The sequence below is a fragment of the Pelophylax lessonae genome, assembly GCF_965119305.1.
Source record: "Pelophylax lessonae genome assembly, chromosome: 5".
NCBI classification, from domain to species: domain Eukaryota; kingdom Metazoa; phylum Chordata; class Amphibia; order Anura; family Ranidae; genus Pelophylax; species Pelophylax lessonae.
Window position 1 is genome coordinate 147820155 of NC_138772.1, and position 14942 is coordinate 147835096.

Genomic DNA, 14942 nt, shown 5'->3' on the forward strand with positions numbered 1-14942 from the left:
GCCCAGAGTATCCTTTATCAGCAAATCTTTGTTTGAGTAACTCGCTCTGGGTTATATAGTCTACTTCTCTGTTCCAGTTTCTTCACCAAAGACAAAACTGACTTTTTTGAATATTTGATATCCACCTAGAATGGTGAAAACTGTTAAAATGTAAAAATTAGTTACTGACTGAGGTTTTAACATAATTTTGGGCTAGGATCTGACCTTGGTGGTGATAGAGTTCAAGATCTACAAAAGGCAAGATAATTGGACAGAGGTGAAGGACAAATTATATGAATTCTCATTACAATGTTGGACAAAGTCTTCAAATTAGGGCTCTGGGCCATCCCAGATGACAATAATGCCATCTATGTATATTCCATAGAAGACAATATTGTGGTGAACCAATTGTTTTGCCAGATAGAATCTAAATCCCAGAGCCCCATAGCTAGGTTTGCATAGCTGGGGGCAAAATTTGCCCCCATAGCTTTGTTGGTCACTTGTAATAAAGTAGTCTCGTTGAACTCAAAGTAATTATGGGTTAAACAAAACTCTGTAGAGTCCACTATAAATTGGACCTGCTGGGAATTAGATAAAGGGTCTTCCATAAGGATTCTGATGCTGAGGTCAGAAAATTATCATTGAAAAAATAACACCGGATATAGGCCAATCTCCTTTGACTACAATTATCAATACAATAATCTTTCCATCTCGTGGTACTAAAAAAAAAAAAACAATTTCCCCTGCAAGGCAATTTTATAATGTGCTAGTATGCATCGCATACTAGCTCATTATGTAAAACTTGCCTTAAAACGAATCCCTCCAGCGGCACGCTGTCACCGCTGACAGGGCTTCCATCTTCATCTGCTTTTCCTTCCGGGTATCCAGGCTTTCGGTCCTTTGATTGGCTGAGCCACGATGATATCACTCCCACGCATGCATGCAGGAGTCATTGTTTACGGCACAGGGTTCTAAAGGAATGTCACCGGTACGCCGTTCCTTCAGAGCGCATGTGCCGGTGATGTCACCAGCGGCTACACAAGAAAATATCTCCTAAACAGTGCACGTTTAGATATTTACAGTACCTACAGGTAAGCCTTATTAAAGGCTTACCTATAGGTAAAATGTAAACAAATTGCCTTTACTACCACTTTAATAAAAAATATTACATGAAAAATGTAACTATGTATACAATATCATAAGTAGCATATGCATGCTTGCTGTCCAATTATGTTCAGGCCCACTGTAATGTTTCCAATATATTTGTTCTAATTTAGTTCTTATTTCAGCAGTGTTGTTGTGCACTCATTTTACAAATGATGTTTTGCATGACTTCCTTTGTTCACTTCAAATTCCTATTCACATAACTGCACATATTCAAACATGAAATGCAGAATCAAAGCTGACATTCTGAAATCATTATTACTGCTCCACTGACAACATACAACTCTAATAAAAAGTGAACTGTGTAGCCTTTGCACTCTGTATGCCTTTTTTACCCTTTTAACATAGGATATTGGTTAGTTTGTGTTATATTCAGTATAGAACAGTTAAAGTGATATTAAATGTTCACTTTTTTTTTTTCCAATAGCAACAATGTTATTCTTACCTGCTCTGTGCAGTGGTTTTGCACAGAGCAGCCCCGATCTTTGTCTTTTTGGATCTCCTGTTGGTGCTCCTGGCTCCTCCCCCCGCCAAGTACCTCCCCTAGCAAGTCGCTTGCAAGGGGGGGTACTCATGCAGGCTCGCGTCCGAGCCATGCTGTCTGCGTCCAAAGACACAGACAGTGGGAATTTGTCCTGCCCCATCTCACTTGTCACAAGATTTGATTGACAGCAGTGGGAGCCAGTGGCTCCTGCTGTTATCAGTCTGCCCTGTGAGAAGAACAGAGAGAGAGAGAGAGAGACTCTGCTCTTGTGCACAGCGCTAAATTGAGATTGGGCTCAGAGAATTGTAAGGGATCGCTCCTCATTACAAACGTTTTTTACCTTAACCACTTAAGGAGATAAAATTGCGGTCATTGCAATATATTTTGTCACGCGCTATTTGCGCAGTGGTCTTTCAAACGCAATATTTTTGTAAAAAATAAAATTCACTGCATTTAAAAAAAGTAAACAGTAAAGTTAGCCCAATTTTTTTGTATATTGTGAAAGATGATGTCACGCCGAGTAAATAGATAACTAACATGTTGCGGTTTGTTATTGCGCACATGCGTGGAATGGCGACAAACTACGGTACTTAAAAATCTCCATAGGCGATGCTTTAAAAATTTTAATAGTTACCATTTTAGAGTTATAGTGTAGGTCCTTTTTAAGAATTATTGCTCACACTCTGGCGATCGTGGCGATACCTCACGTGTGGTTTGAACACCGTTTTCATTTGCGGACGCGGCTTACGTCTGCGTTTTTTTTTTTTTCCCCTATTTATTTTATTTATTTTTATATTTTGAGCTGACCCCTGGCTCTAAAGAACAGTACTGCAGGCATCATCCCGGTACAACCACTTCTCCCAGCCGACGTACAGGTACCTTGATTCGCAGGAAGTGGTTAATGCAGAGAATGCATTAAAGCAAAACTTCACCCAATAGGGAAACTTATGCTCTCCTCATCCTATCCCCCCCTTCCCCTTTACATTTGACACATATTTTTTTTTTAGGAGGAAGGTACCTGGTCTTGCGGCACGGCAATCTGAGTGGAAGTTCAACCCCTTTTTTTCCCTGCAGCCTTCTGGGACACGTCATGATTTGCATTGAGGATACAATCATATACTGTACAGTAAAAATTGATATAGGGAAATCCCTATATGATAAAACACCACATATATGATAATGTTCATAGAATTACGTAGGAAAGTACACAATTGGTCTGTGCATGGATGGATATATCTTGGCATCTCTGTAACTGTACTCGTTTTGTGGATCCTAGTAAGGTCCACTCATCAGGAGTTTAATCCAACAAGGTGTCTATAAATAAGTAAGAATAATCTCAAATAAGTTTGAGATGAAGAAAGGAGGTGTAATATATGGTGCTCCACAAATAAAGGGGAGGATGTAATATGAGTGGCCTTACTACTTACATTTGGGCTCAAAGAGTGGGCCCAGCATCTGAGAGGGGAAGGTGAGGCGCCGAGACAAATGTCTATCCCAGGGCTGAGGTGGGAATAACCTGTCTAGGCCCAGCCAAAGGGGAAGCAGCCATGGGGTAATCCAGGACATCAGGTGCAGTACGTGAAGTGTATAGACATATATGGACTGAACAATACTAAAAGAAAAGTGTGTATTAGGGTAAATAACGTAATAAACTATTTGTAGTAAGTCTCAAAAAATATGTTCATTGGGTCCCAGAGAGTGAACAAAGTGAAAAGATGATTAATAGAATAAGCACCAGTGTAACCAAAAATGATTATAAATAAGGTGAAAAGGAAACAAAAAAAAACCCAAACCATTCTCCAAGTGCCAAGACATGATAGTGAAAAGAAAGTGAAAAAACGTACAGAGGTGAAAGAAGAAAAACAAGGTAGGGTGAAGACCAACCCCTCAGAATCATACCTGTATTATTATGTGTGCTAGGTAGTTGTCCTAATAATCACTGTGAAAAAGGACAGTATGCACCATTAGATTCTGGCGAGTCCCGGCTAAATACCCTGATGGCTGTGGGCGGAACCCCGCCAACACCATGCAGACGCCAAAAAACAGAGAGGGGGGCGGTGAAACCATCCCATATCTGCGGCAAAGCACTGGAAGTGGGTTGCACGGGTTCGCCCTCCAGCATCAGGTGGGGCTATATGTATATATAGGGATGGAGGTGAATCACCGTGTATGCCTCAGATCCTTCACTTTTGTACATGTGACTCACTCTCTACCCTTTTTATGAGATAGGGCTGGTACTTCATCATTGGTCCAGCAGTATCATCGGGGGGGGGGGGGGTGGTAGGAGTCCCAGCCCTTTTTTAAGCTGCCAATAGAGGGACCTTAAACTTATACAGAGCTTCCTTTCCTCTCTCCTAACAACTGAACATAGTGGAAAGGAAGGGAAAAATATCTGCTAGTGTGAAAGTTGGCTTTGCTCTGATTTGGCAAAGCATAAGTTCGCTTAAAAGTTGGCATATTTTTATCAGCAAGAACTTTGGCCTGCCAGGTGTATTTCACTTTGCAAGTTAAATTTTCTGTACTTATGAAATGGATCCTATGCCATGAACAGGGTAGGTTATAATTAAACTAATGTAACCCTGAGATGACAAGTTCACAGAGTACAAAAGAAATTTGATTATACTAATAGATGTAATTACATAGAAAAAGCCTCATACCAAAGTCATTGTAAAGCTCTCTGGCTCTCCTAGGATTTGATCCTGGGCACTGTGCTGTTCTATAATAATAACAAAAAAGGGGTTTACACTTTATATATCTTTACTTTACCTAAAATGTTTGCCATAAGCTTTGCTGCCTGAAAAGTTATTATAAAGACAGTATAGTGACCTCTGTGCAAACTGGCTCTATAGCAGTTAAATTATTTGCTATGGCTTTATGCTCTCCTATTTATTTATTTTTTTTTAAAACTTAGCAACATGTTAGTACATTTCTTTTTAGTTATTCATCATGATTTAGGCTGCATTCACACTTGAGCGTAGCGTTTTTTTACTGCGATTTTACCGCGATTTTTACCGCGATTTTACCGTGATTTTTTCAGGCGTTTTTCATTGACATCTATCAAAAACGCTGGTAATCAGCCCAAAAAGAAGCTCATGTACTTTTTTCAGCTACAGGCGTTTTGCAAAACGCTCAGATGTGAACAGGGGCCATTTAAATGAATGGGGTTTTACTTGTTGGGCGTTTTGGAAGCGTTTCTTTTGAGCGTTTTTGGAGCTGAAAACGCCCAGGTGTGAATGGAGCCTTAAAGTAGTACTAAACTGTAAACATGTTTGTAAAATCTGTGCATTAAAGTAAAAAAAAAAAAACTCCCTACTACTAGTCCTACTCCCCTGTCCCTAAACAATTATCCAGCTCCCTGTCACCTGCTGCTTCCTTCAACGTTGCTCCCCTTACTCCCTGATTTTACAGAAGAAATTGCTGTCAGTCAAACTCCTGTATGGCGGTAGTGGGAGCGTAGTTTTCAAGAGTTGTGTGTGTCTGTGGATACACAGCTCAGCGCAGGACCCAACAGGAGCATGCATGCACAGGTGCCCCCCTAGCACATGAGTTGCTACAGGAGGCACTTGAAGGAAGGTAGGGGCCTGCAGCATCAGCAGAAACTGCTAGAAGATGAAAGTGACATTTCTGTGCAATATCATTGCAGAGAGTGGGTGTTACCTCAAACATTGTAGTAATAAATAGGCAAAGTTAGCTGTTACATTGAACCTACTGTACTTTGTTCCTGCCATGCAGAAAGATGTTATTTTGTGTCCATTTGCACTATCTAGGGCTTACCATGTAACTTACTTACTTACTTATCTTAGACCTTTTATGCATCCCTGTTCCAGCAGTCAAGTAGTAGTCTATTGGGATGCAGCGGTTACACAGACACAGACGCTACTTGCAATGTGACATTCATGCAGGTGCATGGCCCTGAACGCATTCAGGATGAGTTCGGGGACACACACTCACACAGATATCATATTGGGATACAGTGGCTGTGTCCATCCAGCTAGACATGAATAGAAGTGCCTGCACAAGGATGCACAGAACACCTGTGCTTTCCCATGCAGGTAAACACAGCCCTGCACAGTGCACAGATGTAATCGCCCCATGTGAATGAAGCCTTAGCGGTCACTTGTTATGTTAGTATGGATATAATGGATAAAAGAACTGCATCCCTGCACCAGTTTCCTAAAGTGGAGCTACACTTTACCTGAATACTACAATTCAAAACTGCTATTTAATTAATTTTTAATATTCAAAGAAAACTCACAGATCCATTCATGTCTCCATCCTATATTTTGTTGAGAAACCACTTTGAAAAACACCCCCTAGCATTTCTGGCCATGGCCATTTTGAGTAAGAATAGATGATTAATGTAGCATTTACTTCCTGGAATTCACCTGCCTTTAGCTCAGGCATGCAAGTAGAAGAGGATGTGCTTAGCTGAGAAAGCCTCTCCTCCCCTACTCTTGGGATGATTGACATAATTTGCCTAGGCATAGAAACCCGAAAGTAACTGAAGAAATGTTACAAAAAAAAGTTTAGAACAAGCAAATAGTATCTACTTTTCCATTTACTGATGCTAGCAGCATAAGGATTAAACATTTTTTGTGCTACTAAATACTCCATGAAACCCAGGAGGTCAATATTAAGATTGTGACTTTTCAGTTTCAAAGCTGAAGTATATCTAAAGGCAAGCCTGTTTGTTTTGGATAGCGTAGATATTAGTGATCGACCGATTATCGGCAACACCGATATATTGGGGGCCGATATGCACTTTCCCCGATATATCAGAATTGGCATTTTGATTTACCGATATTTCGGTAAAGTGCATGTACCAGGGTGATGCCTGCAGCTAGAGGCGTCACCACGGTACCGGTGTCCATAGCCGATGGTCGGCTGTCTTGTAATGACAACCGATGCGGCTGAGAAGCCGCTCGGCTGTCATTCCAAGAAGCGGGAGAGGACGTCCCCCCCTCCCGCAACCTTTCGTGGCTCGCCCGGGTCTCCTGTCCCACTGGGAGACCCGGGAATCCTGCCTTCACCGCTGCCTTCTGACCGGGTCTCCATTTCTTTGAAGTCGGCGCCGCCGAGTACCCGGAAGTGATGTCACTTCCGGCATGACATCCGGCATGACTTCCCGCATGACATCACGTCCGGGTACTGGCGGCGCCGAATTCAAAAAACTTACAGCATTCAAAACAGCCAAAATTAGGGGTTTGGGGTCTTTTAGACCCCCAGATTCCTCCACAAGAGTACCTGTAGACGTTAAAACATGTAGACAATAAAAAAAAAATATATATATATATATTTTTTTTAATGTTGGCCGATGCCGATATCCGATGACCAATATATCGGTATTGGTGGTAAAAAAATGATATCGGTCGATCAATAGTAGATATACTTTGAGCTTCGGTGTGCTTGTCTGTAAGTTGTAAGAAAGCTGCTGTATGTATATGGTGTTCTATGGGATTTAGGGTTCATGGGGCTGTCAGAAAAATAGAATCTGCAACCGCCTTTCAATAAACTTAAAGGATAAGTGTTTTCCTAGAGTCTATTTTAGATGCCCCTTCTCCTAGCAAAGTATTTTACTTGCCTGAAGGACAGCTCTATGATGATCTTTGCTGTGCTGCTATCTGCCATTGCACATCCTCTTTTTAGAATGCTTACGGTCCTGCACTTGAGATTCTGCACATGTATAGCTGAGCTCATTAATACAAAGCCGGGCTGTGGCTTGTCAATCTGTTGATTTGGTTATACATTGATGTCATTGGAGTTCGAGCCATGTGTACAAGTGGCGCAGTGAATAACTGGAGAGATTTGTAAGGGTGGAAGGGTTGTACCAGGTAAGTGTCACTGAGAATATCATCAGGAACCTGCATTTTTAGATAAGTGTTGAATAATTTGAAGGTGTTTTGGGGATTAGGTGGGACCTCCAAACAGTGGCGTAGCGTGGGGGGTGCAGGGGGGGCCGGCCGCACCGGGCGCAACATCTGGGGGGGGCGCATCTGCAGTGTCACTTTCTCTGACTCTGACATACACAGTTCACACACTGTCTGCGGCTGCCTCCATCTTTAGGCTGGGAGATGTCCAGCGCGGCTGCACTATGGCTGAAAATGGCGGGGCGGGCGGGGGGGGGGCTTGACTGTTCCTCACCTGTCCATTGGTGTAGGGTGGGGTGGCGAAAGCCAAGCCCTGCCTATGCCACCTTTCCTCTCAGCTCAGTCAGTTTAGCAGCGAGTGAGTCAGCAGCCTGGTGCTGTCACAGAGTCAGCAGCAGTGGCGGCTGGTGCGTTTGGGGCGCAGGGGCACCGCCCCCCCATCCATGCATCCTGTCCCCTAACATACATGCAGGGCGCCGGGCGCATGGAGCTTAATGGGGTTTTTTTTTTTTTTTTTTTAGAGCCAGGGGCTCTAATAGGCTTCAGAAAAGAGTGGACCCGGGGCCGAACCCATTGTGTGACAACAGCGAATAAAAATTCGCTATTGTCACACCGATCCTCCTCTTGGCCAATCAGGAAGTGGGTCCGAGACCCGCTTCCTGATTGGCCGAAAGGCGAACGCATGCCATTGGCCGAGGATGAGGCAGGATAACTCAAGGAGACACGGGGAACTGAGGAGAAGCCGCCGCTGCAGGTAAGTCTCTCTGCATTGAAGGGGGCACGCTGGTCACTCTGCATTGAAAGGGGGCACGCTGGTCACTCTGCATTGAATGGGGGCACGGCACGCTGATCACTCTGCATTGAAAGGGGGCACACTGGTCACTCTGCATTGAATGGGGGTACGGCACGCGGGTCACTCTGCTTTGAATGGGGGCACGCTGGTCTCTCTGCATTGAAAGGGGGCACGCTGGTCATTCTGCATTGGAAGGGGGCACACTGGTCTCTCTGCATTGAAAAGGGGCACGCTGGTCATTCTGCATTGAAAGGGGGCACGCTGGTCTCTTTGCATTGAAAGGGGGCACGCTGGTCATTCTGCATTGAAAGGGGGCACGCTGGTCATTCTGCATTGAAAGGGGAACGCTGGTCTCTTTGCATTGAAAGGGGGCACGCTGGTCTCTCTGCATTGAAAGGGGGCACGCTGGTCTCTTTGCATTGAAAGGGGGCACACTGGTCTCTCTGCATTGAATTGCATCAGTATTTTCATAACAAACAATACATGTGCTTAGGGGGTAAGGGTTTCTTTAACTAATCTAGTGGAAGAGACTTGAGTGCAAAAATCCCACGGGTTAGGGGGCGCAAATTACTTGCCTTGCCCCGGGTGCTGACAACCCACGCTACGCCACTGCTTCCAAATGACAATTTTTGGTGTAGGGCAAAGGAACTGTGATCACTTGTTCCCATGATTCCCAATACATAAAACTTAGTGGAAACTGCTGCAATCTCTTATATAGACGTCAACGTGCTTGTTCAATATAAAACAAAACAAAAATGTGAGACTTATTTGAAAAATATAGTGTATGTTAAGTATTTTAATATAAATATGTCTGTTTTATCTTCTTAAAGGGTGTAAATAATTTTGTACAATACAAATTTAGCCATCTACCTGCCAAGGAAAGACAAACTATCATAGAGCTGGCTAAAATGTTTCTAAACCGTATCAACTACTGGCATCTTGAAACTCCGTCACAGAGAAGGCAGAGATCTCCGACTGAAGACATTGCTGCATATAAAGTCAACTACACTAGGTAATATTATTTATTCCATAGCTGAGTAAACATTCCCTCGCCTAAGTAAATAGGAAGTACCTGGATAGCTTAAAGCATAACTATTACAAAATATATGCGTCAGTATGATAAATCTTGTACAGCTGAACAAACGTCATATCAAACTAAACATGCAATAGACTGTACAGTTCCTTCTGTTATATGTGTTCTTCTAAATAATTAACATTTTATGAAATGAAGAATTATTAGTATATTTGTCAGTATGAAAGCATTGTTATAATTATTATTATCAACCTAATGCATTAATAGCTGAACAACTCTCAGGAGCCAGGTAGCTGATATGCCAACAATTGTTGATTCTTTACTAAAATTGAATATGAGCTACACTTTAAAGTGTATACAAAGCCAAACTTTCTTTTTAATGGAGTGAGAAACTACTGCCAAGTTTATATTGCTGTCTGTGTTAAGGAGATAGTCCTAACGTCTATTTTAACCCCACCCCCCCCACAAAAAAAAAAAAAAAAAATATATATATATATATATATATATATATATATACTGTGTATAAAAAAAAAAAAAATATATATATATATATATATATATATATATATATATAGTATATCACAAAAGTGAGTACACCCCCTCACATTTTTGTAAATATTTTATTATGTCTTTTCACAGTGACATCACTGAAGGAATGACACTTTACTACAATGTAAAGTAGTGTGAATGTACAACTTGTATAACAGTGTCAATTTGCTGTCCCCTCAAAATAACTCAATACACAGCCATTAATGTCTAAACCACTGGCAACAAAAGTGAGTACACCCCCAAGTCAAAATGTCCAAATTGGGCCCAATTAGCCATTTTCCCTCTCCAGTGTCATGTGACATGTTAGTGTTACAAGGTCTCAGGTGTGACTTAGGGGTTCACTTCACTTCACTTTTGTTGCCAGCGGTTTAGACATTAATGGCTGTGTGTTGAGTTATTTTGAGGGGACAGTAAATTTACACTGTTATACAAGATGTACACTCACTACTTTACATTGTAGCAAAGTGTCATTTCTTTAGTGTTCTCACATGAAAAGATATAATAAAAATATTTACAAAAATGTGAGCAATGTACTCACTTTTGTGAGATATTGTATATATCTATATATATAGATATATACACTGCTCAAAAAAATTAAAGGAGCACTTTAGATTTCAATGGGGAAAAACATCATGCTGGATATCTATATTGACATGGACTGGGTAAGGTGTTAGAAATGAAAGGATTCCACAATGTTTGATGGAAATCAAAATGATCAACCTACAGAGGGCTGAATTCAAAGACACACCAAAAACCAAAGTGAAAAAACGATGCAGCAGGCTAGTCCATTTTGCTGAAATTTAATTGCAGCAACTCAGAATGGTCCCCCACGTGCTTGTATGCATGCCTGACAACCTCAGGGCATGCTCCTAATGAGATGACGGATGGTGTCCTGGGGTAATTCCTCCCAGATCTGGACCAGGGCATCACTGGGTTTCTGAGCATACTGAGGTGCAACCTGGCGGCGTTGGATGGAATGAAACATAATGTCTCAGAAGCGTTCTATTGGATTTAGATCAGGCGAGCGCGGGGGCCATTCTATGGTATCAATTCCTTCATCCTCCAGGAACTGGCTGCATACTCTCACCACATGAGGCCGGGCATTGTCGTGCACCAGGAGGAAACCAGGACCCACTGTATCAGTGCAGGGTCTGACAGTGGGTCCAAGGAATTCATCCCAATACCTAATGGCAGTCAGGATGCTATTGTCTAGCATGTGGAGGTCTGGGCGTCCCTCCATGGATATGCCTCCCCAGACCATCACTGACCTGCCACCAAACCATTCATGCTAAATGATGTTACAGGCAGCATAACATTTTCCACGGCTTCTCCAGAACCTTTCACGTCTGTCTCATATGCTCAGGGTGAACCTGCTCTCATCTGTGAAAAGCACAGGGCGCCAGCGGTGGACCTGCCAATTCTGGTTTTTAATAGCAAATGCAAATTGAGTTCCACGGTGCTGGGCAGTGAGCACAGGGCCCACTAAAGGACGTTGGGCCCTCAGGCCACCCTCATGAAGTCTGTTTCTGATTGTTTGGTCAGAGACATACACACCTTCTACAGTGGCCTTCTGGAGGTCATTTTGTAGGGCTCTGGCAGTGCTCATCCTGTTCCTCCTTGCACAAAATAGCAGATACCGGTCCTGGTGATAGATTCAGAACCTTCTACGATCCTATCCAGGTCTCCCAGAGTAACTGCTCGTCTCCTGGAATCTCCTGCTGGAAGATACAGAAAACCTTCTGGCAATGACACGTATTGATGTGCCATCCTGGAGGAGTTGGGCTGCCTGTGCAAACTCTATAGGGTCCAGGTATCGCCTCATGCTACTAGTAGTGACACTGACCCTACCTAAATGAAAAACTAGTTAATAACAGGCAGAAAAGATGAGTAGGGAAAAAAATGCCCTTGGCCTCCACCTGTAAAACCATTCCTATTTCGGAGGTTGTCTCATTGTTGCCACTCTAGTGCACCTGCTGTTAATTTCATTAACACCAAAGCAGCTGAAACTAATTAGCAACAGCCTCTGCTACTTAACTGACCAGATCAATATCCTAGGAATTTAATTGAGTTAATGCTATACTCTGATTAAAAAGTGTTCCTTTAACTTTTTTGAGTAGTGTATATAAAATAAATAAATAAATAAATATATATATTGTGAGGGATTAGCTCGGTGGCGGGGGTGGATGACCCCTTGGGGGGTGCGTTTTCACAAGAAGATAGCCGATAAGTGCTTGCAAACAACAGTTTGGTTTATTAATGCATTTTCTTCACCAGACTGCAAGCGTCAAAAACAGCAAAAATAAAATAAAAGACAAAATAAATCCTTGCCTCTGTGGGCGGCTACCTTCTCACACTGGAACCTACCTAAGAGTCTGTCCCCAACCTACTGTTGGGCAGACTTTGCTGATCCTACAGCAGACCATCAATAGTCCATTTATAATCTCTTCACACAGCAAACAGTTCATTTAACATGTCCCTTTTCCTCTTCATATGGAACATGTCCCTTTGTTTTCTCTCTTCACATGGCAAACATTCCTTTATTTCTTCCACATAGAAATAGTTTGTTTTCTCACCTTGAGACGTCTTCACAACTGGTTAATTTCCCCTTCACACAGGAAATGCCCATTGGTTTCTTTTCACCTAGAAACGATCCAAGACCTCACTTCGAGTAGTCTTCACACTCGTTTACTCTCCTTAGCGCACATCACTTCAGGGGGTCTTCTCCCATGCTCACCAGCTTGTTGGGAGGCACACGTCTGTCTGTCCTTCTCTCTCAGCCCACACGGCGACAGGAGGCAGCAATCCATAGACTTCCTTTGGACAAATTATAGAGGCCTTAACTTCCTCATTCCGAACAGCTGAAGGCCTTTCAACTTCCTTAGACAGTTCTGGCTACCTCTGTAGCCGACACCCTATAGTAATTGGTGATTTGTCTAACCCAGGTGGAAGTGTAGCTCCTGTCTGTGACTACATTCACAGATTTACCTGACTTCCTGTCACAATATATATATATATATATATATATATATATATATATATATATATATATTTTTTTTTTTTTTTAGGTGAATGTATGTATAATAACAAAAAAAAGAGAACCAAAGTAATGGGACTTTGAATGAGTCATTTCAAAAAGAAAAGGGGAATTTAATTCTATGAATCAAATGAGTATATATAAATATCACTGGAATCATTCATATAATCATAAACAAATACAAAAAGACAACATATAGCACACTATACAATTCATATTGAAAACATAGGTACAATATAGTGGGATCTCAGATATGTCTAGAAATAATAATTTCAATATAAAATGTTTGTTTGTCAATTCATAATTAGCTGGAATCCAAAGAGATAGAATAAAACATCTGAGTTTAATATAGGCTCGACGCGTTTCTTGGACCTCTGTCCATTCATCAGGAGCATTGGATACATGTCATGTGTCTAAAGAAGGGGAAAGGGGTTTATACATTATTGCACCAGAACATCTAAAATGATTAAGAAATATCTATCAGGTTGGATCTGTACACAGATCTTTACCTTAACTGTCTCAAAGGTCAATTTGTCGAGGAAAAAACCCCCAAACTTGGGGGGGGGGGGGGAATGTGAAGGCATCACGGGCAGAGTCTCCCCCGGGGCTGAAGCGCAGATAATCACCCAGCACAAGAGGGATAATGGGACCTCAGTCAAGGCAGAAAGTGGATCTCCTAAGTGACATTCCTGAAAGTTACAATGAGATAGATTTGGAGCAGAACGGATCTGTAAAAGTATTGAGTATGGGTCAGTTATGGAGTCTGTATGTTAAAGAAATACATTAAGATATCTATACTGATCCAAAAGGGTGCCCAAAGAGTGTGAATAAAGTTAAATAGAAAAGTGTCAAATGGGGTTATGATGGGAAAGAAAAATGGGGAGAAGAAAAACCCAGAAAAAATTATGGAATCAAAGCATCAACCACAGAGTGCACTAGGTGAGAAAGTGAAGAGGAATGGATAAAGGACATACCCTGATTAAGGTTATCACAAGGAAAGAGGTGATCCCCATAGTGGGATAAGACGGTGAAGAAGACAGCCGGTTGCGTTCTGGCTGGGTGCCCTAATGTGCAGGGAAAGTCCACGCCAACGCCATGTGAACCGCCAAATTGGCCGTAAATCCGCCCTCCCACATCCGGAATGAGCCAGAAGTGGGTGGCATCAGACCGCACAAGACGTAGATGGAAACAAAAGGATGGTTGTCATGGTGATGCGACGCATTGCGTCACACACCAGACAACCCAACATGACCCCGATGGACGTTGGGGCGCCCGCCCCCAACCTGGATGCGGTCTCAGAGGCAGGTCGGGGTGAGGGGCTCCAGTAGCCCATCGCAGCCCCGGAGAGAAAAAAAAAAGCCCCCTAACCTCACTAAATTCCCACTCCAGATGGATGATAAGTGTATTAATGGTGGATCAGTTATATAGCAAAAAGTAGGTGATAAACCATCATAAAATGTATTAATAACTGGATAAAACCATGTTCTGATGCAACATGAACAAAAGCCTTTGTTAAAATGTAAGGGGTGGCAGATCATGAGGACCGGAGTGTCTTCCACCCAATAGTATGTATAATAACCCTTACCCGCTAACAGTACGCTTATATGCAGTCTCACAGAAGTGGGCCTTTAACCGCGAGGCAGCATATATGCGTATCTGTATTTGCGTACTCCCAGCACAGAGACCATGCTCACCCTGGGACCAGGGACTCCGGGTCATCTGATCGCATTGATAGCCTCTGATTGGCCATCACAGTGATTATTCACTGTGCAGCCTGCCCCTGTGTTTTCTTTCTCTCTTAATGGAGGGGAGAGATACATTGCATTTTTCTCTCCTTGCAGGGAGAAAATGTAAACAAAAAAAGTGTGTAGAAAAAATAGAAATAAGAAACAAAAGAAAGAAAAATAGCTAGATCAAGGTTTAATCTAGGTCAGTGCCAGGGTAAGTGTTTGGGTAAAGTAAGGGTCAAAGGTCATGGTCAGTATATTTTGGGCAGGATTTTTTCTAAAGAAAATGGTTTTAAAAAAAATATCAGTGTC

The 14942-nt window shown here is 42.3% G+C and overlaps 1 protein-coding gene across 7 annotated transcripts in view; it reads left to right on the plus strand.

Annotated features, from left to right (window-relative positions):
* Positions 1-14942, plus strand: part of KAT2B (lysine acetyltransferase 2B) — a 141263-nt gene that overhangs the window by 61232 nt on the left and 65089 nt on the right. For all 7 annotated transcript variants that reach the window (XM_082259708.1, XM_082259703.1, XM_082259704.1 and 4 more), the window contains exon 5: positions 9118-9299. In XM_082259708.1, the coding sequence (XP_082115834.1) occupies positions 9118-9299 (182 nt within the window). The remainder of the gene's footprint in view (positions 1-9117; positions 9300-14942) is intronic.